This window comes from Anguilla anguilla, chromosome 7 (genome assembly GCF_013347855.1).
Source record: "Anguilla anguilla isolate fAngAng1 chromosome 7, fAngAng1.pri, whole genome shotgun sequence".
NCBI lineage: Eukaryota > Metazoa > Chordata > Actinopteri > Anguilliformes > Anguillidae > Anguilla > Anguilla anguilla.
This window is the reverse complement of record NC_049207.1, coordinates 3,599,407-3,627,226: the sequence shown is the minus strand read 5'-3', so window position 1 is coordinate 3,627,226 and position 27,820 is coordinate 3,599,407. Positions and strand designations below refer to the sequence as shown.

The 27,820-nt window shown below is 48.9% G+C and overlaps 1 protein-coding gene across 9 annotated transcripts in view; it reads left to right on the top strand.

Moving 5' to 3' along the window:
* The window catches only part of osbpl8 (oxysterol binding protein-like 8), an 87,427-nt gene extending 59,966 nt beyond the window's left edge, over nt 1-27,461 (top strand). For 7 of the 9 annotated variants that reach the window (XM_035425916.1, XM_035425924.1, XM_035425923.1 and 4 more), the window contains 20 exons: nt 7,237-7,301; nt 9,010-9,087; nt 10,925-11,026; nt 11,965-12,168; nt 13,708-13,792; nt 13,971-14,136; nt 14,938-15,163; nt 15,534-15,718; nt 16,870-16,951; nt 17,312-17,410; nt 17,631-17,727; nt 17,963-18,061; nt 18,272-18,369; nt 18,614-18,703; nt 20,710-20,846; nt 21,603-21,788; nt 23,574-23,727; nt 24,787-24,892; nt 25,032-25,137; nt 25,280-27,461. In XM_035425916.1, the coding sequence (XP_035281807.1) occupies nt 7,237-7,301; nt 9,010-9,087; nt 10,925-11,026; nt 11,965-12,168; nt 13,708-13,792; nt 13,971-14,136; nt 14,938-15,163; nt 15,534-15,718; nt 16,870-16,951; nt 17,312-17,410; nt 17,631-17,727; nt 17,963-18,061; nt 18,272-18,369; nt 18,614-18,703; nt 20,710-20,846; nt 21,603-21,788; nt 23,574-23,727; nt 24,787-24,892; nt 25,032-25,137; nt 25,280-25,415 (2,501 nt within the window). In that variant the 3' untranslated portion in view covers nt 25,416-27,461. The remainder of the gene's footprint in view (nt 1-7,236; nt 7,302-9,009; nt 9,088-10,924; nt 11,027-11,964; nt 12,169-13,707; nt 13,793-13,970; nt 14,137-14,937; nt 15,164-15,533; nt 15,719-16,869; nt 16,952-17,311; nt 17,411-17,630; nt 17,728-17,962; nt 18,062-18,271; nt 18,370-18,613; nt 18,704-20,709; nt 20,847-21,602; nt 21,789-23,573; nt 23,728-24,786; nt 24,893-25,031; nt 25,138-25,279) is intronic. The other 2 variants (XM_035425918.1, XM_035425925.1) reach the window with 1 other exon arrangement.
* The last annotated feature ends 359 nt before the right edge of the window (nt 27,462-27,820 follow it).

Below are 27,820 nucleotides of genomic sequence, written 5' to 3'. Positions count from 1 at the left end.
CTCAGTGTTCAAATGCTAAAAGTCTTTGAACGCTTTGGAGCTTCTCGAAATAAAAAAACACACAGCGTGAGGTGGGAGTAGACGGTGTGTGTAGCGGTCGGAGTGCCCGGAATATGAATGATGCTAATTAAATCCTGGAGTGTCAGCAATGGTCAAAGTGTCCTGTCTGTCTGTGATGGAGTACAGGGCACAGTTCCCCCCCCCCCCCCCCCCCCCCCACCCCATTACTGCCACCAGTCTGCAGCGGATTTAGGAGAAATGTACCCCACAGAGCCTCTCTGTCCTGCTAGCTGGAATTACAGCCTGATAACGAGGTCAGCCCTGCCACATCCTCTGCCACGCGCGTCCCAAAGTCTGCCTTTTATTCACTGCAGTTTTATTCATATTTAAACCTGCAGCCAATTGAGCCTCATGATTGTATTCTTATTAGGTTTATCTGTCTCTTGTCAGAGTTTGTTGGCTTGCATTTTGAAGAATGTGAATGGTGTTCGTAGCCCTTCAAGGTGTTAGTTTACAAATATACGATTAGAATATTCTTATCTGAACATTCTTATGCTGATGTCACAATCACTACTGGTAACTGAACGCAACAGAGTTCTGGAACTCGAAGAATTGTGAAAAAAAAAAACATTCCAATAAACATACTCTCCAAAGGATTACATTTTCTAACATCTTCTAACATGGAGCTAGATAAAAGGTGGTCTCTTGATACGGACTTGAGTATATATTTTTGAAATAAGGCGAGAGGTCTGCGACTCGACGCCCGTGAAAGCAGCGTGGCGTTCTTTGACGCGGCGCGCTGTCGTCGTTTGACTGGACGCGGCGGGTTCAGGTGCTTGAGTGTTCAGCCCGTGGGCGTTTGCGGCGCCTCTCGAGAGCACTGAACCTGAACGCCAGCGCCGACCTCCGACCTCCCGGCCTCGTACCTCGGGCCCTCCTTTGTTCAGTCCCATGATCCTTTGTGCGCCGTTTGGAACACTGTAATGGCGGTGTTCCAGGGACACGGGAGAGACGCGTGCAGAGCAGCAGTCGTTGGTCGGGATGGCGGTGCGCATTAGAGAAAACCTCTTTAATTCCTCCCCCTGCCTAACGCCCCTGTTCCTTTTATAGTGTATCAGTTTATTAGGGGAAGTGATGTGAGAGGGACGGGAACAGGCAGGCTTACTTAATAAATGAATAACGTCAACATCAAATCCCCGGTTTTTATTAATGCCGTGGAAAGGAACGTTGAAGTGAGTCTCCTGCAATTTGTTTTGTTTTCTGTTCGTAAAATGGAGACCCTTAGACAGCAATCATCTATATTCCCAGTGACATTTTTATGGCAAAAACGGATTTTATATTTTTCATTTGTATGCAGAATTGAACCCAGAAAATGTCATTTGCATTAAAATCTACCGATGGGGAGATGGTGAGAAAGGCGACCATTTTTATGTTCAGTTCTTCAGTGATTGGGAGAGGATGCCTCCCCCCCCCCCCTCGGGGAACTAGATGTCTCTCTCAGCTCCTTTCCAGAGGATGGCCCCCCCAGGTCCCGCTGAGGGATTTGAACATTCACTCACCTGGCGAGCCCCCCGCTGTCTGGATTATGTCCTTCTTTTCCTCCCCAAACCCCAACCCCCCCCCCACCCCCCCACGTGCACACGGAGAGCAGCCTTCCTGAGGGACAGCTCTCCTCCAGCCTCACAGCTACTCATTTATATTACAGGCATTTAGCAGAGGTTCTTATCAGTTTTTACACTATATGCATTTATACAGCTGGATGTACACCGAAGCATTGCAGGTTAAGTACCTCACTCAAGGGGACAACGGCAGTGTCCTACCTGGGTGTTGAACCTGCAAACCCTTAGGTTACCAGCCCAGTTCCTTATCAGTTACCCTGTGCTGCCTCCCATTATACTTCCCTTCTCCCCTCCAATTCCCACCATCCTCTTCTTCTCTGAACTCCCTCCGTCACCCTCCACTGCAGTGTCCCTAACCGGGTCACCTGCAGCCCTGTTCTAGGGAATTCTGGGAAGGGAAGTTCCTGGACGTTTTTGCGGGGCACCCTGAGTCAGTGGGTGACAGCAGACGGCTGGAGAGCACGGGCTGTTATTTAAAGTGCTGGGAGGGAGGCCAAACTGTGCCCCCGCCTGGCCTGCCGCCTGGGATACCTCCTCGCACGCCCACGTCACCGACGGAGGTGCCCTCAAACCCGACCCCAGCATGATGGACGACTTGAGTCCCCACGGCAACGTCAGCCAGCAGACTGCAGTGAGAGGACAGGCGGTCGCCTTAGAAACGGGCTCCCTTTCCCCCCGTCCGTGGTCCCGTACGTTTGCAGCAACGTGATTATCTCCGACCCTAAGCCCCCTGTTTCATTTACTAAGTGCGTTTCTGCTTGATTTGTCATGCTATTTGTTTAAAATAAAATTTCGAACATGACTCGACTGTTCTAGTGTCATTCAGCGTCTCTGACCTTAATTAATTATTTAATGACTTAACCCCTCCCTCCCGAAATAGTTGTCTGCCCCAGGGCCAGATCCAATTAAAAGCAAAAAAAAATTGATTCATTCCATTTAAATTAAACTCACTCACACTTGTAATGTGAAAGCCTTAATTCTTATTTTTAACTAATTAAGTTAGTATATTGTTCAACAACATTATGAATCAACAGTATTGCCGGGTTTCAAAAACAGTCATAAAAATACTGAATTACTTGTCCTGTTACGGTGATATCGTGTACTGTATTCTAAATACACAGACTTTAAGGTGCAACGGGTCTTTAGGCAAACATCATAAATCCGTTATCATTCAGGAGTCTGATCCCATAAGGGATTACTGATCCCCAGTATCTCTCCGTTTGACGTCCTGGGATGACTGGTTTGTTTGAGCACCTTTTCTAGCTACCTTTTCCCTCCTCCCCAAAAGGGGGGGGGGGGATTGCCCGTCTCTGCGGTTGGACATCAGCAGATTTCTGGCAAAGTCAAGGCGCAGCTTAGGGTTCAGTGTTAGATATACAAATACCTCCCTCTTTGTTCAAGGTAACGTGTGAGTTAAGCTCCTTTACCAGGAAACCCAGCTTGACGGGCCTGTAATTTACATCTCCTCTGTTTGCTTGTTCAGTGTGTACAGGTCTCCTGTGCATTACAGGTGAGACACACACACATGCACACACACACACACACACACACACACTGATCAAACCACCTCCTGTGCATTAACGGTGAGACGCACACACACACACACACACACACTGATCGAACCACCTCCTGTGCAGGACGTAAATTAGCAGCTGAATTGTGCTGAAGTGCTTGTGAAGTAGCTGCTCGTGCCCCTCCCTGCCCTTCTGTGTCTCTTCATTGGGTAAAAATGAGTCTGCATTACCGGCTCACATGCAAAGCTTTCAGTAATACAACAGCTATTCTTATTGAAGAAACTTTAAAAAAAGGAAATGGCAACAGAACTAACTTTAAGGTAATATTACTTCTCTGTCTATGAGATGGCTTTTGCTTGATAAATGACGACTACTGTAGCATTAGCCTGCTAGCAGTCACTCTCTCCCAGTCCAGCTTGCCTGTGGTCTACAAATAAGCTGTCATTGGCAGCTTGGAGCTCGATCAGATGCCAGATGCCACGTTTGAATATTGGTCCTGGTAAACATTGCCAAAGGAAAATGTTAAACCAAGTTGGCCGGCTCTCGACAGTGTCCACCGTAAGGCCAGTTGCTCACTTTAATCTCAGAGGGACGGCAGTTTCCTGTCTCGCCAGAGAGGCCCACGCGTGTTGGCACTTGTCGGTGCCGCAAGTTTGGATGGACCATGAATAGAGGTGAGGGTATAGTGCGTGGGGAACTTGACTTCACCAACTGGTTGTGGACTCAAATCCTGTTCTCGTTGCTGTTGCTATGGTACCCATTCCCAGTGTTATAGGGCTATATGTGATGATCATATGGGTAGTGCTTGCTGACACAGGCCACCTTGGATACGGCTGCTCCCTAAGCAAACGTACGGACATGATGTAAATATTTTAACCCTATGGGGCTGCTGGGTAGCTCACTCTGGCTGCCCAGGTGTCCATGGCTAGCACTGGCTGTCCGCACATATGATTGGGTCTCCTCCACCCCTGCTCTGCTTGTGCATGGCTTGCAGCCATGGTGTGAAGAAGTCCCAGTGCCAGACAATGCTTGAGCATTAGTTCTGTCCTACTGCATCCTTCACAGTGCACATATCTGTCACTCTGATTGGGCCAGTGCCGCTGTCACTCACATTTTCTAGGCTCCCTGTGATTGGCTGATTCATGATATTATTGGAAATCGTATTATTATGAGCTAGCTCTACACCCCGGGCAAAACACCAAATATGGCAATGGTATCATGAATGTCATGAACATTTGAATATCTAAGACATGATGAATAATTTCATTTCCCAATGAAGTTGTTTCCATTGTGATTGACCACACAATAGTATCCTTTTGAGCGGTATGATCGCGCTGCCTGTGGAAACACTTAAAACCCAAGTGTGTTTTCAGCTGCGTCCGACCGATTGTGTCCTTTACTGAATGGCAAGCTTATTGGCAGTATGTCAGATTGCCCTGAATAGGCTGTGATTTCTGAGGAGCCGCTTCAACCTTTTTTGTGTTCGGGTTGTTTTATTCCGCCCCAAGAGGCCTTGCAAACGCCCTTCAGGTTTTGTTCTGAATATCTGGGGGGGGGGAGAAAAAAAAAAAAACCAGCGGGGAGGGCCGAGTCGGACCGCGATCGAGCTCCCGTTTGGCGTGAGTGTTCCGAGGTCGCCTCTCGACGGCCCTCGACCATGCCGCTCGCGCGTGGGCCTGGCGTCAGAATAAAAGCGATGAAGAGGGGTTTGAGGACGCCGTTGAGCCGCTCCAGTGTCCCTGGGCGCGCGTCCTTTCGAGGGCCCCCCGAGTCTGCCTACGACGTTGGCGAGCGTCGAGATGCAGCTAGACCTTGGGGGACGGCTTGAGCACTTTGCTCGGTCAAGTGCGAGAGCGAGTTCACTGGTTTGGCACACGGTGTACAGACAGCTGCAGTGTTTTTCTTGTGTACGTGACCATAGGTAAAGGCCAGCTTGTGTCACTGTGTGACCAACAAACGGTCGATCAAATTGAATTAATCCCGTCCTTACGTTTTTAACATTTGGAGTTTTTAAGGCAGTTCAGACAACTTCTTACAGTATGTGGCTATTGATTTAAATTGACTGAAGGTTTCTTCAGGGGGGAAAAAATCCATCATCTCTAAAGCCTTTCTGTGGTGAAAGGATTCAGGGATTGCAAACTCTAGATATATTTCTGCCTTAAGTGACATTCATGATCTGTAAATGGGCTTTTTTTTAAGTACAGCTAAAGATTTATGAGTAAATCTGGTCTTTCATTATTTAATGATTGATATGCACGTGTGCACGAACAAGAGGAACGAGTGAAGATGAAGCGTTTGAGGTTTGGGAAGTCCTGAATGAGCTGTAAATTGATGCCAGTCATTAGTGAAGTCGAACCTTCGGATGGGACGTATGATTGATGCTCCGTGCTCCAGCAGTCAATCTGTCAAAGCTTCAGGTGCTGCGAATGGCGCACTGGCCTCTCAGTGTGAGCTCTGGGGCTTTTGCCGTCTGGCAACAGAGGGTCAGAAGAACAGGGCCCTTCATTCAGAGAAGAATCTAAGAAATACGGTCATACTGATTTGTGCTTCGCCAGTCTCAGTGTCACACTACTATTTGACTGAAACCGATGGGTTTTTTTGTCCCAGAGAATCCCTCTGTTCTGCTGAGGTTGAAGGAAGTAGAGTTCAGAGTGTGATATTCTCGCTTCATGCTGATGCTGATGCGTCATTAGCCAGGGATGCTTTGTAGTGCTGCGGCTAGGGGACTAGGAGCGTTACCGATTCCAAGTCTCATATTGTATTCTTGAACATTGTGAATCCAATTAAGTTCTGTGAACATCCAGCTGCAAAGAAATAAGGGCTACTTTACATTGATCTGGGCATCTGCTACGAAAGTAATAACAATCATTTCTCATTAGTGATGCTCTGTTCAGCTTTCGTGATCTAGTCCAATACTGTCAAGACTTCCTGGGTGCTTTCTCATTCTCTCTTACTCCATTTGGCATGATTTGTATCAGTGTATTAACTTACATGGTTGAATTGCATTATGGGCACAGTGCCTGGCTTAGAGGATGACTGGATTTCTTAGGAACCAAAGTTTTGTACCTGGAATCCCCCTTTTATTTACCCATCAAAACCACATCTATCTTTGCCTATCTCCATGCTACCTTCGCAGAAAGGTGTGGAGCAGATGGACGTATTTCTGTAACCTAGGAAGAGGGTGGAACTCTAGAGCACCTGACCTTTATTTTTCACGGGTTATTTTTTGTTTGAGGTGAAAACCCGCATACAATCTGTATCAATTCATGTGCAAGCAATTTTTCAGTTAAATTGGCCTGGCTTTTACCAGTGAATTACCTGAAAGGAAGTGATGTTGGGAGACATTTGACAGGAAGTGACTTAATCCTGCAGATAGCTGGCCTTTGCCTTCATAATTTGGTGCACTGCCCATTCTGCGAGTATGTGTAAAAATCCTGCAGTATGAACCTTTTCAGTGCAAGAAAAGGTATGAGGAAAATCTGTGGAGTATTCCTTCCAGGGTTGTCCTTGGATAGTGAGGAGCAGGCTGAACTGCTAAATGTCCATGAAATATTTAACACACTGACACCAAACCTGACTCGCATTTCACAACATCCAGTTTGCTGCACTGCACTGTCGAAATCAGGCTTGCTGTATTTCCTTGCTTTAATGTCTTGTGTTTTGATCACTTCGTGTAGTAAACCAAAATATGGTTTTATATTTCTCTGATTTTGGTAAGTTACCCGTTGTGCAGAAATCCAGTAGGATTTTAATGAGAGGAATGCGCTGGTTGTGCCAGACACTGTGTTCATAACGGGCTCTGATACTGGTAGAGGAGGCTGTGGCATTCTTAGTGGATGAGACTGGAACGCACACTGTAACAGATACAGCCCTGACCTACTCCGGTTGAGGGTCCCAGAAGACAGCCAAAATGGAACATTTTGTCTCAGTGTCCCAGGGGCACTCCATTCTGCTGAATGGGAGAACTTGACTGTGGGACAGAGCGTGAGGTTGCCTGCACATGCCTTCACTCGGAATCTCTCTTTCGTGTGTCTCGCACAACTCATTATTTGTAATAAGTAAATGCAGTCCCACGTGACTAACGTCCCTGTCCTTCTCTGCAGGTTTCGACAGGGGGAAGGAGGACATCCTGCAGCTCAAAGAGGAAACCTCGATATCCAAGAGCAAGGTAGGAGTTTTCGCCCCTGTCGTTTCTGTGTCGGAATGGGTGCCGGTAGTGCTCTCTGTGTTTTCCCACAATGCAACAGCAGAGCGTTCGGCTTTATGATTCCACTTATCGGTGGCCCAAATCTCTCAGCATTAAAGTTTCATCCTGCGCGTCTGCTACAGGCCAAGAAAGCGGGGAAGCTACGTGCGGAGCCATCCGGTCTGACGTGAAAAGAGACCGACCGCTTTCTAAGGGCTGGCAGGCAGAGCACGTAAAAGGAGAAAGTGAAGGAACGGAGAGGAGAGGAGAGGATGGAGGAGATCGCGTTGCTCCATCCTGTGTTTCCTCGAGCCTTCTCTCCGTGTTTTAACGAGGGGGGGGGGGGGGGGGGGGGGGGGGGGAGGGGAAACAATAAAATCACAAAACGGGTGTCTGGATATGGAGGCAGGGGCTGGGAATCACGTTAGCACGTAGTGTTCCAAGGGTCTTTTTGGAAGGGTCTTTTTTCTGACAGATGACCCGGTCGTTTACCGTGACGTTGTCATTATCGCCAACATCTGATCAGAACCTGACATTTGAAGGTTTTATCTAAAAACGGACCCCGGGGGGACGTCATCGCGTTTGAAGCGCGCCGCGTGCGGCGGGGGCCGGCGGCACGCGGACATTCGGCGATCAGACGCACGGCCGTCTGTGCGTCAGGCTGCTTTTGGATTCCGTTTGACAGCCAGCCCCGCGAACAGAGCCGCCATCTGCCCGCGACGTCTGCGCGGGTTGAGCTGGAGAAGGGCCGTCCGCGGCGTCCACACGAGCGCCAACCGCTCTGCGACGATCGGAATCGCGGTCGGTCTGATGGGACTCCCTGTCCAAAGGCCGTAAAGCCAACGGTGTCCACGGATTCGCCCGTCCACAGACTCCATTACGCACGACGGCGGTGAGAGTTGGGGGTCGCTAATTGAAGTCCTGTTCGCTGATGAGGTAGAGCTGCCTACTCTGATCTGAACTTTGGCTGTCTTAATAAGTTCTCACACATCACGTGATATTACTGTCGAAACATATGTTCTTGTACAGTCAGTTCCTGGTGTGCCAGTATTCTTACAATGCAGGGATAGAAGCTCCACCAGCAAACACAAGCCTCTTTAGAAGTGGTATTGGAATACTAAGATGGTGGTCACTGTCATTTCTGTGCTCTATATCCCGCAAACTGAAAAACAATGATTTCACATCAGTCCAGTTATGAAAAAACGATAATGGGCTTGTATTCATTCTGCTTGCTGCGACAGATTCATTAGCAAGTGTCATTTTCCTTTGTGTAGCTGTCATTAAATGTAAAACTCAGCGTTCGATAAATGTCAGAATCGGCAACGAAGAAATTAACTTTTAACAATACCGTCTCGGGTGGTTTTCCGCTCGCATGTTTCTGTTTACCAGGCAGAATTCAGACCCATTGTTCTGTCTCTCTTCATCAACGGCTTCAGTCATCCTGATTCACAGAACTGAAGTGTTTTACCTTCCCCATAATTCCACAATCCAACTGCTAGTCCTCAGAATGTGTACGGCACATTACAGTACGTTGCAGTTATTCGTAAATCGCTCCAGATAAGAGCGTCTGATAAATTAACGTAATGTAATGAATCCTGACATAGGCGCGGGCATAATGCAGGTTGTTGGTGTGCTTACTGGCCGCTGACGGCCCTAGTATTTAACACACAGCTTCTTCGTGTTTTCGCAGTCTGAGACCAAGCTTTTCAATGGGTCGGACAAGGACATCTCCGCAGCGGGGAAACTCGCCAAGAAGGAATCGCTCAAGGTAAGATTGCTCAGAAACGGCTATATCTTAGCCAGTGCACTTGAGATTTAGTTAATAAATGTACCCTCTAATTCGAACAGTGTTGCTTAAGAACAACAAGTCCTCCGTCCTCAAGATGGCTGTAGAGTCATGCTTGTCAGCAATCCCCTATTGGTAGCTCATAGTTATTTTTTGCCTGAGATATTAATGGCAGCATTACTGTTTCTAAATTATTTACGTCAGTGATAGTTCCACGAAACAGTAATGTGTCAGAGGGCAGAGAATTTCATGATTATAATTTGCAGTTATTTTTCACACTTCTAATATCAGAGTCACACATTAGCAGAAATATGTCTGTTATTCATGCCTTCAACGTTAATGAATCCAATCAAATCTATTATATTTTCATCGCGGCTTTTTTTTTAAAGAGAACTGTGACAAAGACTCTTTACAGAGAAACAGAAGTAAACTTGGGCAGAAATTAGAAAAGAGAAATAAATGAAATATAAAAAGTTACGTTTCCCAGTTTGCGATCAGTTAAAATGCTATATTCACGCATTTCTGAGAGATTCTGGCTAGGCTTGCACAGTCCGGAGAGATGCCTGGTGGTATGATTACATGTGAGAAATGCAGACACGGGCTCCGAGTGTGGGCGGAAGCACTCTTTTGGGGCATGTTTTAATGTTGTTTTCTGTACTAAATGACTGGCCATATCCACACTGCAGCGCCAGCGTGAATGAAAATGGAAGCGTCATTAACTGCGGTACTGTTGTTGAAAATAACGGACTCGTCGTCTCGCGCGGGCTATTGTGAAGCCTCCGCGGCTTTTAGGCGCCCGGTGCTGATGGACTCCGGGAACAGCTGCGGACGTTTTTGTACATTTAACCGTCTGCTCCGGAAACTCGGCGGCGTAAAAGCCCGGTGCGGATTATCACTTCACGGGTAAAGGTAGAGACAGGATGGCAGAGGTCACCGTGTTCTTGTTGTGATAGGTCATGACTGAACACGGGATTTCGCCCACGCGGTTTTGATCCAGCTGTCGTCATTCTGAGACATTGGACTGAAGCACTCACAACGGCTTTGAAATATAATAACCCTTATAACCTCTAATGGATAATAATGTTAAGTGTAGGCTATTGTATGTTCTCTATCCTAGGAAAGGGCACCTTCCGGGAAAATTAATCATTTTGAGTCATTTTGTCATGCAGCCTAATACAAGCTGAACCCTTTGATGGCAACCCAGATTTTTAGCAAGATTTTTGGTTTGGGACTCAGTAACAAGATTTGGTTATGAAGCAGTTCTGTTTACAGCTAGTTCTCCTTGCCAGAATACCCATGATGTCCCAAGTTTCTATGAGTTCTGAGTTTATGTTCCCACTCTTTTTGCAGATTTTTAAGGTGCACTAAAAAGCTTAAGAAGGTGTTGTGAAATTCAGGTACATCCAAGGTGATGATCATAAAATTGTTATTCGTGGTGGCAGTCCATAACCAGCGGTGTGGTGTTTTTGCCAGCTCACCATCATGCACTGCCAGTGTGATTTATCATCTGACAGAAGGCCTTTTATCTTCACTTAAAAGCCATTACATGTATCGGGGCCTGCAGAAAAGTACTGCTTCTTAGTGTTTTCTCGTGCAACAACCCTAAGGTAACTTTCCAAGTGTTTGTTAGCAGTGAGTTCTAGTCTTACCTGAGTGCAATATGGTTATCTAACTGTGAAAAGGAAAATTTGTTTTGAATTACAAAAATTAAGCATGCAGTCCTTTATAAGTTTTTGTAGGAAATGTAATGAATAAAGAGAGATGAATGGAATAGATCCCTGATTGTTTAGTCACAGGCGAATGTTCGTGGTCTTCGCAGGTCCAGAAGAAGAACTACAGGGAGGAGAAGAAGAGGGCGACTAAGGAGCTGCTCAGCACCATCACTGACCCCTCCGTCATCGTCATGGCCGACTGGCTCAAGGTCAGAGGTCACGCTGCATCCGAGGCGATAGGCCGGCTTTGGGTGGAGTAGAATCTGGCCGCTGACCAGCCTCTGCAGCCTGCGGGGCTTTTCCTGGCTAAGAAAACAGGCTGGGGTGGTAACCCAGCGTGGATCAGCAAGCATCTGCTCCGTTATTAAACCTTCACCACCCCCCTCGATCCTCTGGCCCTCCCACAGTGACCCATAATCCTGGAACACAGATGAAAGCCAAAACAGGCTACTGCCCCCTGTACATTAGACCACATACAGACCACTGAAGTTGGATATCCTTTCACATCCTAGTGACAGTCTTCTCTAGATCACTGGTCTTTCAGTGCCCCTGGGCAAAGTAAAACTGTAATGATTGTAATGATTTCATTTGCATATGGTGCTAAAAGCTGGAGTTGGGGAGCGTTTAGTTTCTCCGCTGCACTCGAATGTCTGTGAGGGCTGTAGGCCTTGGACACTTGCGTTTGCTTATGAGTCAAATGTAAGGATAAATGTTGATTGAATAATTTATTTATTTATTCATCCTTGCATTTATATAGCGCTTTTCTCATTGGCCAGCAACTCAAAGTGCTTTGCACCTCAGCCACCACCAATGTGTAGCACCCACCTGGGTGATGCACGGTAGCCATTTTGCGAAAGAGCACACACCACACATCAGCTGCTGTGGAGAGGGAGGGAACAATGTCTTTTAGCCAATTAAGTCAGGGAATGAGCACATGGCAGGTTGAGAGAGCCAGGTTGGGAATGTGTCTTGGTGTTGGAGTGCAGCCTATGAACGGCCAGGCCTGGTGTTGGGGCGCGGTCAGTTAATGTAAAGGCCTGGTGTTGGGGCTCTGTCAGTTAATGGAAAGGCCTGGTGTTGGGGCTTGGTCAGTTAATGGAAAGGCCTGGGTTGTTTGACGGCGGTGTTCCGTGCGTCTCTGCCTCAGATCCGGGGGACGCTGAAGAGCTGGACCAAGCTGTGGTGCGTGCTGAAGCCGGGCGTCCTGCTCATCTACAAGACCAACAAGAACGGGCAGTGGGTGGGGACGGTGCTGCTCAACGCCTGCGAGCTCATCGAGCGCCCCTCCAAAAAGGACGGCTTCTGCTTCAAGCTCTTCCACCCGCTGGAGCAGTCCATCTGGGCCGTCAAGGTGAGGCTGCACCCCTCCCGCTCTTTCTGTCTGTGACATCACCAGGGCTAGGGAGACCACGCCACGGCGATCAGTGTAACAGTACTGTCTCTTGATTTGTGTGTGAGACTGCTCTCTTGCCCTCTGTCAGTGTGACTGGGATGTGGACAGTTAGAGACTGCACAGTGTGTGAGGTGACACCTCACTGCTGTTGTTGGTTTGTGAGACCACGCTGCTGTACAGTGTTTGTGAGACTGCACTGTTGCCTTCTGTCAGTGTGATTGTGATGTGGACAGTTAGAGGCAGCACAGTGTGTGAGGTTAGATCTCACTGCTGTCAGGTCTCCCATACCTTCTGCCCATGGTCAGGGAGACCATCCAGTTGCCCTCAGGAAGAGAAACCCACGCTACCTGTCCTAATGACACCGCCCTGCTGCCTTTGAGCAGTGAGACCGTGTGGTTGACTCCAGCTTTTGTTTTTATCTGGTTCTCCTTCAGCAATTACAAAATGGCACAAAATCGTTGCCTTCACCACAGTGTTTTAGAGGGGAACATAAGTCTATCAGCTAGTCGGAAATTAAATGAATTCTATCATTTATCTTTTTTTTGCTGCCCTTTGAAGTCCTGTGCCACTCAGCTCTAGTTTTTTTGAAGAAAAAAACAAAACAATCCCCTAGTGACTCATGCACTATGAAAATGTGAAAAGCCGCAAACAATAATGGAATATGTGGCTGTCACGCTGTCAGGGCTGTGAAAGGCAGTCTAACGATGAAGAATGCATTTCAAAACGCTGCCCTCCTCGGTACACAGGAAATTGGTGGCACGGTTTCGACAGAGGATCAGCGCGTCTCAGCAGAGAGCTCGGGAGCCTGGGGACAATGGGCGACTTGGACGAGCGTTTTTTCCACACAGACTGTTTTTCCACGAACGCTTTCGGTCCGGCCGTGCAGTATATGAATGAACTGACGACAGTCTGCTCCACGCTATGTGTGATTGCAGTGTGGGAGGATGCTGATTGGCTTAGGATGAGTACGAGTGCCCAGTAGAAGGGGTGGGATTGGAGGACGGCCGACTGGCTGCAACAGCACCGGCAGAAGTGTGCACGTAGCTGGGCCTGTAGAGAACTGGGCGGGCCAGAGCTAAAGCCAAAAGACAAAAATAGTGGCCAAAAGGGTGCTCTTTGGAAAGAGGGGGAAATACAGATGCGTCAAAAATGGCTGAGTTCGCCAGTCAATATTGTGAAAAGGGAAAGATGGCAAACGAACCCCAACCCTGACCCTAACCCTAAAGCATTCTTATGGCTTTTAACTTCACCATTAAGAGTGCCTTGTGACTCCCACTTGTTTACCTTTTTGAGAGTTTTGATTGGCAAACTAAACCCTTTTTGATACATTGTTTATTTTTAGCTTATTTTTTGCCTATATAAATGGCTGGGCCGGGATACTGTTTAGGAGGGTGTGGCCCACCCACTCCTACGCGCCCGATTGGCTGATGTCACTCTAACCAGTAATGTCACTGACTGATTGGCTGATGTCACTCTCTCTCTCTCTCGCCGGCACAGGGTCCCAAGGGGGAGGCCGTGGGCTCCATCACACAACCATTACCCAGCAGCCACCTCATCTTCCGCGCTGCCTCCGAGTCTGATGGTAAGAGGCCGCTCCATGGATGGATGGTGGGAGATCTTATTCAGCTGCTAATTAGTCAGTCAGTGAGTCAGGTGTGCCAAAATAGCGATGAAATGAAATGGTAGATCTCCAGGAATAGGATTAGGCAGCCCTGGGTAGTGTATGGTGGTGTAGTAGTAAGGTGGTGTTTAATCTCCAGGTCGGTGTTGGATGGATGCGTTGGAGCTGGCCCTGAAGTGCTCTGGCCTGTTGAAGCGCACCATGATCAGGGAGGGGAAGGAGGAGCTGGGGGCGGAGCCACACTCCCACGTCAACTTCTACAGCCTCATCCGCGCCAACAACCTGCAGGGTCCTGAGGGCTTCCAGTGAGCACACCTGTCCTCTCACCTCTCACCTCTCACCTCAACACCATGTATTAGAAGGAAATGGCACCAAGCAATAGGGTTGGAAAATAGTGTGGAGGATATTTTTCATTTCCTGCCTTTTGTGTACTAAAACTACATACTAGACAGTATGCAGTATGCTTACTAGACAGCGCATACTTTGAGAACGCTGTAGCTCGGAGGCTGATTCTGCCCTGATCCTGGAATATTCCTAGCATTTGAGCAACAGTTGTCGAGGCAGGAATGGGTGTTAATTTATCTGATCCCAAATCATTTTAGTGCCCTTCCTGTAAGAATCACCCAACCCTGTGTTCAGCAGTGGAACCCAGAAGGGCTGTGAGCTTCATGGTGTGTAAAACCCTTCAGTATGCGCTGTTCCAGTAGGTCATTGTTTTACCGTCTCATCGCTTTAGCCGTTGGGTTGTGCTTCCATTTTCCACTCAGTCCACAATTATCCATAGCGGCGTCATTTTTATTGTTCTGCGATGACGAACGCCGCATAATTAGTCCTTTATTGGACGTTCGCCGCGTGTCCGTGATTAGTGATTATTACCAGACGATTGCCCCCTCAGATTGCTGCGTCCGCAAGATAAGTTCTGAAATTCCAGTCGACACGCCAGATGGTCAATTACATTCTGTTACCCTGATATATATCCTGATATTTCTTCCCCATGTAGTCATTTATCAGAGGCATTACTGTGACTGCAGTTGGCTTTGTGTTTTCGATGCAGTTCGGTGATAAATGTCCGTTGGTGCTGCTTTGACGTTCTCTAATTTTTCAAGGTTCGGCGACGGCGACCACTTCAAGGAGCCGGACCTGTACTCGGACAAGTCGGACCGGGAGAACGAGCCGGAGCACGAGGAGTCGGACAACGAGGGCCCGGAGAAGAGCGAGGAGAGCGACAGCGACACGTCGGAGCGGCAGGACGACTCGTACGCGGACGTGGACCCCAACGAGACGCTGCGCGAGACGCCGTACCTGGAGCAGTCCCACGAGGAGCTGGGGGAGGTGAGGGAGCGCGGGGGACACGCCCCGCACGAGCGCCCCGCGCCCCGCACGCGCCCCGTTTGGGAGGAGCCTCAAGTCTGATGTGCCGAATATGAAAATGTTTGACGGTTTTTGGGCACGGTTACACAGCGGCAAAACGCATGCCTGCGCGCGTGTGTGTGTGTGTGCGTGTGTGCGTGTGTGTGTGGACGCAATTTCATACGCACATATGAATTATTGTTTTGGTAAGTGAACGCATGAACACAATAATGATACGAGTGCGTGTATGTGTCTGTGTCTGTGTCTGTGTGTGTGTGTGTGTGTGTGCGTGTATGTGTCTGTGTCTGTGTCTGTGTCTGTGTGTGTGTGTGTGTCTGTGTGTGTTTTCCAGGCGGGCGAGGCCTCTCAAACAGAGACTGTGTCGGAGGAGAACAAGTCCCTGATCTGGACCCTGCTGAAGCAGGTCAGGCCCGGGATGGACCTGTCCAAAGTGGTCCTGCCCACCTTCATCCTGGAGCCGCGCTCCTTCCTGGACAAGCTGTCCGACTACTACTACCACGCCGACTTCCTGTCTGAGTGAGTCACTACTATTACTGTCACTACCACTACCATGCCGACTTCCTGTCCGAGTGAGTAACTGCTATTACTGTCACTACTACTACCACGCCGACTTCCTGTCTGAGTGAGTAACTACTATTACTGTCACTACTACTACCACGCCGACTTCCTGTCCGAGTGAGTAACTGCTATTACTGTCACTACTACTACCACGCCGATTTCCTGTCCGAGTGAGTAACTGCTACTACCGCCACGCTGACTTCCTGTCCGAGTGAGTCCGGTCTTCGTCCCTCTGACTCAGTCATTGAGTGCAGCAGGGAAGCTGCATGATCAGTAACCACACGAGCCTCTCGCTGGTGTTCCAGCTCTAACGTGCAGTCGTTTGGAAGTCTCCGTGATTCAGTGATTGCACTAATGGAGGCCAGGGGAAAATGTGAATATTCAGCACTGCAGCAGCTTAATTTATGAGAACACATCATTGGACTTGCCATTTCTTAATGAAATAGCTCCCCATCTCCCCGACATTATGAGTGTTCTTCATAATCACTTGGTGCGCAATGACTTGGTCTGCCTGCAATGTTCTTCTTCTCTGGTACTGGGTATTTAAAGGCGTGTTACCATGCCTGTGTCGCACGCCAGTGTGACACCCCTGTGAGGGTGTTGCGGCAGTTCCGGGATTGGACCGTTGGTTGCTGCACGGAGAGAGAGAAAGAGAGAGAGCGCACACGCACCAACACAAAAATCTAATAAAGACCTTCATCCTTCTCCCTCACTGGCGAAAACAATAAACAAAAACAACAAACTAAAATAACGAGAACAAAAGAAAGTAAAACGGAGTGACAGCTTCTCAGCTGACCAGCTCGTCCTGCTTTTCAGCGGTGGTTTCATTCTGTGTCGTGCTCAGACAAACACGCAAACAAAAACGAAATAAAAACCCGCTCTCTCAGTGTGTGCTCCCGGTCTCGGCTGGTTGTTTAACGCAACCCAGGTGTGTGCGCTCTCCCCACCACCCGGCACGGCCGGGACCGGTAAAAGTGGTACGGAGCAGAGTAGATTTCATGCACGTTTTCCCCTTCCCCGGCTGGCTGAATTAGGAGTGCTGCTAGTGCACTACATGACCACACGTGCCATTCTCTGGGCTAAACGGCTGTCTTGGCTTCTCTGACCAGGGCCGCCGTGGAGGAGAACCCCTACAACCGCATGAAGAAAGTGGTGAAGTGGTACCTGTCTGGATTTTACAAAAAGCCCAAGGTAAGGAAAAAAGCACCCTTCCCAATATGGTAATGTCATGTGAATGTTACGAGTTAGCGGTGGAATTTGAACCCGGGCCTCTCTATTGCCCAAGAATTCTAAAGACAAAGGCGTTACCAGTCAGCTAAAGGTGAAATCACCTCTAGCTAGGGGCAATGTCATCATTTTGACTTTGACGGTTATGTCACCAGGGAGTGTTGTCACGGTAACCTGCTACAAAGCCTTCGCTTTACGGCACCTCATTGTGCTTCGCTAGCAAACTAGCCCAGCTACAACCGCTAGATGATGTCACCATGCACTGACCTCTCCTTCCCCTGCTGATTGGTTCTGACGCCTCCTTTGCTCCGCCCCCCACCCCAGGGCCTGAAGAAGCCGTACAACCCCATCATCGGAGAGACCTTCCGCTGCATGTGGCTCCACACCAAGACCAACAGCAAGACCTTCTACATCTCTGAGCAGGTAAACCTGCCGCTGCTCGCAGGGGTGGAGTTCAGTTCAGTCCACCCTCTGTCTGAGGTGCTTGTCCTCACCCAAGCTTGTGTACAGTTACACCTTAGTACACAGAGAGGTTATCTTACTCTGCAAGGCCATTTAGTGTGTGAAGAGAAATTGGCCTTTTGTGTATCACATTCATGGTCATCCCCTTTGCCACTCAAGCTGCGCATTCTCTCCCTGCCAGGTTTCCCATCATCCCCCGGTGTCGGCCTTCTACGTGAGCAACAGGAAGGACGGCTTCTGCCTCAGCGGCAGCATCCTGGCCAAGTCAAAGTTTTATGGTGAGCGAGGCGACACCTAGACCCCAGACTCACGCCTGGACCGTAGTTAATCTCCTCCACCCCTCCATCGCGTATAAATCACAATGGCATCAATTCCTGCGGTGTAAAGTAACACATCTGAATAATGAATAATGAATAATGTAACTGCGTTGTCCGATCTACTACATTTTCACTGACTAGTGGCTGATGTCCCTCCTGAATGTTGACTAGATGCCTCCTTTATTTTACCCAACAGGAAACTCCCTGTCGGCCATACTGGATGGAGAAGCTCGACTAACGTTCCTTAACAGAGGGGAGGACTACGTCATGAACATGCCGTACGCCCACTGTAAAGGTAGGCCTCGGTTTCCTTATAGTCTGGTCTGATTGGATGAACTTCCCTGTCTGACTTTTGACCTTTTGAAAGAAGTTTTTTAAAGGTGCAGTTCTACGGTAATGGGGAAAGATTTAGGAAGTTTGTGAGCGCTGTGTGTCTTTCCCAGAATGCTGTACGGCGTTGAGAGTGACTTCACTCCTGCTTTATTTTTGGCTCCTCCCCTCATAGGGATCCTGTATGGCACCATGACTCTGGAGCTGGCCGGCCAGATCACCATCGCCTGCGAGAAGACGGGCTACAGCGCCCAGCTGGAGTTCAAGCTGAAGGTGGGTCAGCGTAACGCTAACGCAACGCAACGGCAACGTTGTGAGAACGTTCAGAGTTAGCCAAGCGTGTTCTGTTCATCGTGAACTGAATGGACCTTGAAAATAAGGCCAATCTCCACAAGTTCTACACATAGTGAAGTGGACACTAGTGCTCTGATTCTCTGTGCTTTTGCAACATAAATATTAGTTTTTACTAAATACTAGCTTTACTTACGTTTGACCTGCTTTTGTTTTCTTCCTACAGCCGTTCTTAGGCAGCGATGACAGCGTCAATCAAATCGCAGGGAAGATCAAACTGGGGAAGGAGGTTCTGGCCACTCTGGAAGGCCATTGGGTGAGCTGGCGGATCTGTGTTCGGCAGGACACGCCTCCCAGAGACTGAACTGCAGTGGTATCTGTTGTACTGTTTAAGCTGCCGGATCAGTCTGCACATGGCGAACGCTTACGGATGTAAACTGTGTTCTGGTTCCTTCTTGTGTTTTATGGCTCAGTGCAGCACAATGGCACGAATAGCAGCCCAGCTGGTTTCAGACTCTTAAGGGACAACAAAATGGATTTCAGGCATATTCTGTGAAATAAGCCAAAATGGCTTTCATTGTGTGAGACCAGCTGGATTGCCATTATTTGTACTGGACCAACAACACCAAGGCAGAAAACAGGATGATTTACATACCTCTGATATTACTGACCTCACAGATATAAACAACTCTCGGAGACATCTTTGGACTAGGCCTGTTTTAAATAATAAAAAGTCTTGAATGAACCTTTCAAAATCCTCCCTCTACATTCAAGTACATTATCGCCAAGAAGCCTTCTTAACTGAGGATTGCTCCAGTACCTCAATGTGAGATTATTGCTCCAATGTGAGATATAATATTTTTGATTATATGTGAGTATACATATTTGTTTAAAGCGGATCAAATTGAGTCCCAAAGCTTGATTTTCTTTCTCCCTGTACTTAGTGGGCTTCGGTTTTTAGATGCATTCTGGGAAACGCAGTCAAAGGGGGGAGTGGGTGTAAGGAGCAGATTTTCTTTTCCATTTATCACCAGAGTAGAAGGGGTGGCAGATGTTGTCCCAGGTTTCTGTTGTGGGCTTCTTTATCTGGCGCTCTGAAAAATGGCGCTTCACGAAGAGAGAGGCTGGCTCGTCGCACAGCGCTCAGATGGCCGCTGTCTCTTAATCAATATTCCACTGCACTGCGCTTCAGGTCTGGGGTAATCACTCCTGCCAGTGTCTGTTACACAAAGGAACAGTCCGGAAAGCTGGGCTGCGTGCCGTCGCCCTCTCGGGGTGTGTCCTGTGGACACTCGGAGATGAACTGTTCGGCGCACGTTCCTGTGAGCTGTGCAGGCTCTGCAGAGGGCTGCATTAGCAGTGTGCCCCCATCACACACACCCCCACCCCCCAGTCTTGCTTTACTCTGTGTCAGTGGTCGCAGTGAGCTACTCTGGATCAGTGCCTGTTGCTGCATATCTCCAAGCCTCTAAATCGCTGGTTCTTAAGTCTTTTTCATATCGGCACCCATTTTGAGAAATACTTTTCAGTATCGGGGGCACGGATTGGGAAATTTTGGACTGGGCGTTACTGCTTAGCCTGGGAGCCACAGATGGCACATGAAACCGTGCCCGGGCACACTCGCTGCAGCAAACGCATTACATTTTTCAGTGGGCATTGCGGCACAGTTACCGTGTCTACGCCCACCTCCGCCACCAGCCATCGCTCACCCGAGGCGGCCCCAGGTCGACCCAGGTCAGGCCGCACGCTGTGAGCTCCAGCAGCAGCGTGAGAAAGCGGCGTCTCGCGCCTTCGTGTCACCTTCGCGGTCGTGTATTCCGGCTCAGGACGGGAGCCTTCAGCCCCCCTGTTCCAGTAAAACCTCTCGAAAGGTGTCATGATCTGGTGTGTCATCAGCAAAGCCGTTAGAATCGTTGTGTTTGAAGAATGTGGGCGGCGGGTGGAACTCTTGGAAGCAGGTCCCCCACACTAGCTAGCTCACAAGCTACTGCTGTTTAGCTACCGTCTGTCTCTCTCTGTGAGCTCAGTCAACGCCCCCTTCGCTGTTCTCTGGAGGTTGAGGGGAGGTTCTGTATCTCCAAATTCAAATTACCCGTTCGTTGTAGTTTTTTGAACGTTAGCAAGGGTGGAGGTACACGGCATTATGACGTACCGCTCTACCAAATTCGCTACTACTCCTGTTTCTGTGCAGAGACTGATTTGGTGAGCCACAGAGAGAGAGTTAATTAGTTAATGTCAGTTTGTGGTGGAGTTTCCCTTTAATGTCATGTGATGTATAAAAGATGTGAGGTCTGAACAAGCTCTGCATTATTTTTTCCACAGGACAGCGAGATCTTCATCAACGATAAGAAGACGGGCGTGGTGGAGACGTTCTGGAACCCCCTGCCCGAGCTGCGGCAGAGCCGGCTGACCCGCTGCACTGTCCCGCCCGAAGAGCAGGGCGACTTCGAGTCCGAAAAGTGAGTCCTGGGGGGGGGTGCCGTACGGGCCGCTAACACCCGCAAGGCTTACCGCTAACGCCCGCAAAGCTCACTGCTAACGCCTGCAGAGCTCACTGCTAACGCCCACAGTGCTCACTGCTAACGCCCACAGTGCTCACTGCTAACGCCCGCAGAGCTCACTGCTAACGCCTGCAGAGCTCACTGCTAACGCCCACAGAGCTCACTGCTAACGCCCACAGAGCTCGCTGCTAACGCCCACAGTGCTCGCTGCTAAGGCCCACAGAGCTCGCTGCTAACGCCCACAGAGCTCGCTGCTAACGCCCGCAAAGCTCGCTGCTAACGCCCACAGTGCTCACTGCTAACGCCCACAGAGCTTACTGCTAACGCCCGCAAAGCTCGCTGCTAACGCCCACAGAGCTCACTGCTATAGGCTAACGAAAAGCATGTCATTCATACCGAGCGGTGTCACATCATTATACTGTGTAATGCCATTTATTATATAATTATATAACCAAATTAAGGTATCATGTTACCTAAATGTGGTCATTAACAGTTTGTATTGGAACAACAGAAGGTATGATTAGACAGTCTTACACATCCATAGGCCTAGGCTACCTATAACATTACCCAAAGGGAAATCTATGAAATTGAAAGAGACTTCATTTCCCCTGCTTTTTCAGTAAAGAGAACAGTGCATTCGCAGTATTGTTCCCATTAAAAAATGGTCGGCTTGTGACCTCCCCCCCCCACCCACTCCCGCGTCCTCGTCTCCAGGCTGTGGCAGCACGTGACGCGGGCCATCAACAACAAGGACCAGACGGAGGCCACCAACGAGAAGTTCGTCCTGGAGGAGGCGCAGAGGAAGTCCGCGCGCGAGCGCAAGTCCAAGGGCGAGGAGTGGACCTCTGCGCTGTTCGAGCAGGACCCCATCACCGGAGAGTGGCACTACAGATACGCAGAGTGAGTGCCCGTGAGAAATGGAGACGCCTGCTGGCCAGCCGGGGGTATTACGCGAGGCTGTGGATGGAAATCATAGCCTGCAGTTGTGTCACTGGGGAAGAAATGTGTATTTCACACTGAAAAGTAGCTGCTGAGTGCATGTATATCAGTGGATGCATGCTAGTGTGCTCAAAGATGCTGCTGCCCTATTGCAGGCAGTTGTAATTAGTGATTACAAATTGGAAAATATTGAGGTGAAAAATTCTATATTTTCGCAGAAGCTTCGAAATGGTCGAATGAATGTCGATTTCCTTCAAAAACCTGCCATTGTTATAAACTAATGAAGGTGTATTACATCTGGACAGTCAGTGATGCTTGCCGTACAGACTCCAAGCAAATGATGAAGGAGACCGTAACACACACACACACACACATGCGCGCTCACACACACACACGCTCACACACACACGCTCACACACACACGTGCGCACACACAGCCCCGCTCTTAGTTTTTAATGACAGCCTCCTCATCAGCTGACTGATGGAGGTGGAATCTGAACAATGCCCTCCCACAAAAAATCTAATTTGCTGGAAACTGAACAGCCGATGTGCTAGCAGGTGGGAAAGGAGGACAGAAAGGGTGAATAACGACGCTTTCGCTCGGATTTCAACGGGGGGAAATGAGCGTGTAACTGCGTGGGAGGGCTGTCTGACTTAGACCTCGTTAATACCAGAGAAAATGTGTCACGTTGTTAAGGCTGGCGTGAGAGAGACCATCCCCGAAGCTTTAAAGGGGGCTGTTAAAAACAGGGCGAGGAGGAACGTTAAACTGGACTGCTCAGCTCTGCTCGCATGCTCAACAAGAGCATGACACCTAGTGGATATCTAGGGGATTGCAGCAAACTAAACAAACACAGATTTTATTCATGAAATGCCGATATACTGTGGAAGGCACCTAGCAGTGGTCTGTGTCATGTGCCAGGAGTGACATGGTACAGGTTGTGCTGGTTTTGGTGGTTACTCAGCATTTAATTGAGTGGCTGAATCACTTAAATAGCTCATCTGTCATGGTTACTTCAGTATGAATTGGATGCTGATTTAAAGGTGAACTGTGCCAGGGCAAACTGCGGCCAGTAGCTCCACAGGGCGGTGCACAATTGCCGATTGCGTCGCCCAAGATACAGGAGGGTTCAGTCCGATAGGGGTCTGCATTTCATTGCTATCTAGCGATCTCTGCTGGTCGCTCAGGGGAGCGTGGGCTACTGACTTAAAGCCGCATATGAAAGGCCTCCCCACAACGGGTGACACCCGTTTTTTTGGGGGGAGTACCGTTGATGTCCACACTCCTCATTCTGCAGTGGGGTTCGCAGCTGCAGTTGGGGGTAATTCGACTTTCCAAATTACGAGCTGAGCATGTTCTCTGCCTCCATGTTGGTTTTCCCCTTGGGTAATTGGCTCATGGTCCACCTTTGGGATCTCACCATTTGAAGTTTGAAGTTTGGATTATGGCTTGTGTATGGAATGTGGACATTAGTCTTTATGAACAGCAGCTTAGGATATATGATGAGCTTAATTTTCAGGCTAAACCAGTTCAAAGTAAGGTGCTACCTGTAGGCTTTCCAACCTGGTGTCTTATTAGCATCCATGAATGGCATGTGGTGCCTTCCTGAATCCCGTGTGACCAGCTCTGTGGACTGGGAGTGATTGCAGAGAGCTTTGAAAGGCAGGTAGGATTGGCCACCGCCGATCGATCTGATTGGTCGCACTGTGTTGTCCCCTCCCCCTCCCCCCCCCCCCCGTCCCCAGCACCCGGCCGTGGGACCCGCTGAACGACATGGTTCAGTTCGAGAAAGACGGCTGCATCCAGACGCAGGTCCGCCACCGCACCCCGATGGTACGTTCTGCCAGTGTAATTAGTCTCAGTAACCAGGGTTCCCGGAGGGACAATTGCAAACGGCAGGTAGGTTGGCCCCCGAGGGATCCTCCCAGAATTCCCGGGCCCCCCCCACCCCCCCCCCCCCCCCCCCCCCCAACCCCCCTCCACCCCGCGTCTCGTCTCGCCGTTGCCATCGCCGCCACCGCCTGCTCCACGTACCGGCCCTTCACCAAAACCACCGCGGACCGGCTGCTTTTCCGTTGCTGCTGCGGCCCGTTTGGTTTTTTTTACGCCGTTTTTTATTTTTTTATTTTTTTATTTTTTTATTTTGGTCCTGTTTTTTTTTTGTCATTCTAAAAAAAAAATTGTATCTGCTTTCTTTGGCTTGGTTTGTTGCTTGGTAACCCAGGCTTGTCCGTTAGCGTGTTTGTTTATTTATTTATCTGTGCAGCGGTTTCTGTTGAATGTCATCGATCGGGCACGCCAGCATGCTACAAAGCACGACGCTACTCTTGTGTGGTATTTGTGTTTTTGTTTTGTGGGAGCTAGCATCCAGGTGTGTGTTTGTGTGCACAGTATATGCGCATATGCGGGTGTGTGTGTTTGTGTGTGTCTGTGTGTGTGTGTTGCTAGCGCGACCACTGCTTGTGTAAGCTTCAGATAAGTGTGATTATGGGTGTTGGTGTGTCGGTGCATGCGTGCAGGTATACGTTGGTGTGTGTGTGCTCTGTGTGCGTGTGCTTGTGTTTGGTCCTAGCTAGTGTCGGGCTACTGGGTGTGTGTGACTGTATGTGCGTTATACTATAGGTTTTTGGTTTTGTGAGCATTTTTGTGTTTGTGTTTGTGAATGCGTGATGTTCTGAGTTGTGTCAGATTTGTGCGTATGTGTTATGTGTATGGGTATGTAGTATGTCATGAGTTGTGTCTGTGTGTGTATGTATATGTATGTGTGCATGTGTGTGTAACTGCGTATGTATGCACGTGTGTGTGTAACTGTGTGTGTGTGTGTGTAACTGTGTGTGTGTAACTGTGTATGTGCGTGTGTGTAACTGTGTGTGTGTGTGTGTAACTGCGTGCGTGTGTGCACGTGTGTGTGTGTTCTGAGCGGAGTGTCGCCTCTCTGACGCTCTCTGTCCCTGGCAGGTCTCTGTCCCCAAACGCAAACACAAGCAGAGCGACAAGCCCGCCAGCCCGGAGAGCGGCTGCTCCTCGCCCGAGCTCGACCGCCATGACTCCTCCGGCAGCGAGAGTGAGTCTGACCGCCATCGAGAAAAGGCCACGTTTAGTTCAGATTATCAGGAGTGACCAGTCTTATGTGTTCACCTGTGTTCATGTGTGCAGGGGTGTGAGTGTGACTTCTCTCCTGTCTGTATCGCACATTTTTCAAGGACACAAAAGCAAGCACAGCAGCCGGTTGAGGAAAAAGGGGACGGACTTCAGCGAGCTTCAGAGCGCCATCGAGTCCATAAAGAAAACGCAGGAGGACATCAACAGGTAAGTACCGCCTGCGTGCGCTAATCAAACCGGCCAATCATGCGCAGCCGATTGCGCCCGCAGACGGATCTCGGATGTCTGAGTGCTGTTGCCATGACCGCGTGCTGACCTCCCCCCCCCCCCTTGTTTCCATGGTCACCAGGAGCATCTCCGTGCTGCGCAGCCGGGCGGCGGCCTTGCAGGCGCCGTCGGAGGGTGGAGTCCTGCAGCACCGCGACTACGCCATCATCGCCCTCCTCGTCTTCGTCCAGATCTTCATCAACCTCCTCTTCAAGTAGGGCCCTGGGCGGCCTGCTCGGACCTGAACAGGGACCTCGGGGTGAGGGGTGGGGGGTTAGGGGGGTGGGGTGGTGCCCCCTGGAGCCTCGACCATCCCACCCCCCCCCCCGCTTGGGTTGAGCCCCCTCTCACGGATTTGCATAAACTCACCTTGTGGAGCTGCAGACGTACCCCCCCCCCCCCTCCTGCAGGGCTTAAAGCTACTGGTCAGTTAACATTTAATTTCTTACAGCGTCCAAAAAAAAAAAGCATTTCGGTGTCTGAAGGCCCAGTGCGTGGAGCCTGGACGTCCCGGCACGGACCGGCGAACCCTGGAACTGCACGCGTGCCGTGTGCGATGGAAGTACCGCACGCCGTAGAACAGATTCTCCTCCATTCACACGTTCTGCGCGACAGGATGTCTCTCTCTCTCTCTCTCCTTGTGGTTTTAATGAAAACCTGCTTCCGTTCGTCCTGTCCGGACCGCTCGAGGGCTGACCCCAGACTGAGTGGCCCTACGGTCCGACAGGAGGGGCGTGGGGAAGGAGGAAGCGGGCACACTCCAGTGCAATTTTGTGTTTTCTATGATTTGATACGACTTTAGTTTATGAAGGTATACGTGAAGAAGGTGTAAATATAATGGGAAACGGCTTTTACTTTGTCACAGAAAGTATGAATATAATTTGGATAAAAATAATAATGTGGAAAACGAAGAATGCCTCATTTCAGCGTTAGTAGTCTTAGTATGAAAAAAAAGAGCTGGTCATTGATTGTTACTGTTTGGTCAATATATATATACATATATATAATATATAGACTATTGGTAATATATCTTTTAAATGTTTACTGTCAATAGTGACACTTGCTAAGTCAGTAGGAGAATCATTTATTTTTAATGGCAGTGGCTACTTACAGTTGTTCCATGCTTTGAAATTATTTTAGAAAACAATAGTCAAATACCATTTGTAGGTTGGTACAATAGCACACAAACTGTAAATAGCCTTCGGAGTGGTACTGTACCAGGAGTTATCATTTTAATAATTGTACAGAATGCTCTGTAACGGTCACTCTGTCACGTTCCCTCGGTGGCTGCGGACCTCTGTGTCTCATGTGTCCTGTACCTCTTAGCTCATTGCGGAAAGCCAGACCTTAGAATGTGGTCACAAAATAAATGTGTCTACCAGTGCCTTGTGGGGTGGGATTGGACGGGGCGGGACGGACAGGGACACGGTCGAGGTCGCGTTCCTTAACCGCAGGTGCGCGGGGGCGGACGTGCCATATCCAGCCTTACAGGAGCTTCCCGCGATTTGATCTGGGCTTCCGGTCCCGTCCGCGCTCCCGGCAGATTCTTCACGGGTAACTCGCGCTCGTAGCGCGCGCGCGCGGACCGTCGTGTGTCCTAGACCCGACTAGCGGGGGAGGGCGATCCGGATGATGTAAAGATCTGCGAATTTGCGGCGCCCATTCCGAAAAAAAGCGTCGTCGTCTGTCTCCCCCCTCGAGCTAAGTTACTGCCGCCACGGCCTCTCTCTTTTTTCTATTCTAGTTTGTCGTCGTATTTTGAGAAAGCGGGGATTCGGGGATAACCCCCGGTGTCCGTTTGTCAATGTCGTTTTCGTGTCTATTTGAATTTTATACGTTGCACATTCTCCTCCTAGTATCACTCGTTGTTTTTAAAACTTGTTTATGTATAATTTTATGAACGAATTATGTTGACCGCAACAGTAAAGAGGGACCATCCATTTCACCTAAATGTCAGACCCTCGTCTTTCCGCACGATCTGTGTTTGTACGATTTAAAAAAACAACAACTTCTGAATTCACTGTTGCTTTTAACATATCCTCAAATAAACGCTGGCGTCTGTGTGATCATCACGATGGATCCTGTTTGTCTTTTGAATGGGTCGTCCACGTCTCTCATCCATTCTAACGTTAATTCTGCCACAAGGTCTCAGCAGCCTGCTTTATGTAATATTCATGTTAATATGGTGGATTGTACAGTACTTGTCAAGCACACTTAGACAATGAGTCTGTAGATTCATTTTCAATAAATTCTAGTGAAATATATTCGATTGCATGGCTTGTTTTGATCATGGCACAGTGTTGTTATCATAGGAACCACTGTCACTTTTGAAATTTCCCTTTGTCTTGGATAATACCTACAGGGACAGAATTCATAAGTTTTCATCATGGCATATTGGTTTGAAACCAAAACTCTTGATTAAAACTCAAGCACGGACACTTCATTTGATTAAAAATTGATTTAAAAAAAAAAAAAAAAATCATCAGGAGACAAAAATACTTAACAGTTATTGATTTACAGTACAACAGAGGCCGTAACAAGGGATTATTTCATAGTTTGTATTCCGCTGATTTCTACCAAGTGAAGATTCAACGTGCATAATACAAAAATCATTTAAGTGTTC